Source organism: Humulus lupulus, chromosome 4 (genome assembly GCF_963169125.1).
Source record: "Humulus lupulus chromosome 4, drHumLupu1.1, whole genome shotgun sequence".
NCBI lineage: Eukaryota > Viridiplantae > Streptophyta > Magnoliopsida > Rosales > Cannabaceae > Humulus > Humulus lupulus.
In genome coordinates this window covers 65,540,003-65,541,655 of record NC_084796.1, presented here as the reverse complement: position 1 = coordinate 65,541,655, position 1,653 = coordinate 65,540,003, and the positions used below count along the sequence as shown (strand labels likewise).

The 1,653-nt window shown below is 40.4% G+C and overlaps 1 protein-coding gene and 1 non-coding gene across 2 annotated transcripts; one reads left to right on the top strand and one right to left on the bottom strand.

The window, feature by feature from the left end:
- LOC133833634 (small nucleolar RNA R71) lies at window positions 1–106 on the bottom strand. The gene has a single exon (XR_009893004.1). It is a non-coding gene; the product is annotated as a small nucleolar RNA R71 (small nucleolar RNA).
- A 1,088-nt stretch (window positions 107–1,194) lies between these two features.
- On the top strand, window positions 1,195–1,653 carry LOC133832251 (uncharacterized). Its single transcript, XM_062262620.1, has one exon. It carries the CDS (start codon window positions 1,195–1,197, stop codon window positions 1,651–1,653), a length of 459 nt encoding a protein of 152 aa, XP_062118604.1.

The following is a 1,653-nucleotide window of genomic DNA, read 5'->3' as shown; positions in this document are numbered from 1 at the left end:
AGTTTCATATTGAAATCGTGTCTTTTCAGCAGCTGGAAGATGAATCCTTTTGTGAAGCTTGGGAGAGATTTAAAGAGTTATTGAGAAAGTTCCCACACCATGGGATTCTGCATTATATACAAATGGAGACATTCTATTATGGGCTCAATTCTTCCACTCGCATGGTGTTCAATGCTTCAGCTAATTGGGCTATTCTCTCTAAGTCCTACAATGAAGCCTATGAGTTTTGGAAAGGATTGCTAGCAACAAGTACCAATGGTCCAATGCTAGAGCCTCAACAAGTCAAAAAGAAGCTGGTATACTTGAAGTGGATGCATTCACAGCTTTGACCGCTTAAGTTTCTCCAATGACTAACATTCTCAAGAACATGAGTTTGGGGGAAATGGTACAACCAGCTGCTATCAGACAAGTTGCTGATGTATCTTGTGTTAATTATGGAGCTGGGCACACATTTGAGAGTTGTCCTTTGAATCCTGCTTCAATTTGTTATGTGGGGAATCAAAGTGCCAACCGTAATAACCAATATCCAAACCTTATAATCCGGGGTGGAGGCAGCATCCAAATTTCTCATGGGGGGGTCAAGGAGCTAGTTCAAGCGGAGCACCAATGCAAAACAATCCTACATATCCACTAGGGTTTTCTCAACAACCACCAAGAGCTCAACCACCACCTCCTCAAGTGTCTCAATCAAGCTCATTGGTGATTTTAATGAAAGAATATATGGCCAAGAATGATGTTGCGATTCAAAGCCAAGCGGCATCCTTGAGGAACCTCGAGATTCAAGTGGGGCAGCTAGCTAATGAGCTATGTACAAGACCTCAAGGAACCTTGCTTAGTGATACCGAGAATCCAAGGAGAGATTGTAAAGAGCATTGCAAGGCGGTTTCCTTGAGGAGTGGTAAAAATCTGGAGTTGAATGAGTGTAATCCTAAGAGCAAAAGTGAGCCCACTTCAATCCAAAGGATGGTGGAAAAGGACGAAAGAGTCGTGAGTTCGAAAATGTCAAATGTTGAACCTGAAGGAATTACTGTGGTAAATCCTCAGCAAAATGTAACAAAGAAGCCTATGAGGAAGCCACCTCCACCATTTCCTTAGCGATTTAAAAAGTAGCAACAAGATGGTCAATTCTGAAGATTTTTAGATGTTTTGAAACAACTTCACATCAATATACTGTTGGTGGAAGCTTTGGAACAAATGCCAAACTATGTGAAGTTTTTGAAGGATATTTTAACTAAGAAGAAGATACATGGAGAATTTGAAACAGTGGCTTTGACTGAAGTTTGTAGTGCTATATTGAAGAATAAAATTCCTCCTAAATTGAAAGACCCGGGCAGCTTTATAATTCCTTGTTCTATTGGTGGTAGAGATGTTGGTAGAGCACTTTGTGACTTGGGGTCTAGTATCAATTTGATGCCCATGTCGATTTTCAAGAAGTTGGGAATCGGAGAAGCAAGGCCAACCATAGTCACTTTGCAATTAGCAGAACGATATACGGCACATTCGGAAGGCAAGACTGAAGATGTACTTATTCAAGTTGATAAATTCATTTTTTTGGCTGACTTCATTATTCTTGATTATGAAGCAGGTAGAGATGTTACAATAATTTTGGGAAGACCATTTCTTGCCACCGGAAGGTCTTTGATTGATGTTTAA

Bases quoted from the DNA above. Each gene is read 5' to 3' on its own strand.
- LOC133832251 (XM_062262620.1), top strand. From the start codon at position 1,195: ATGCCAAACTATGTGAAGTTTTTGAAGGATATTTTAACTAAGAAGAAG.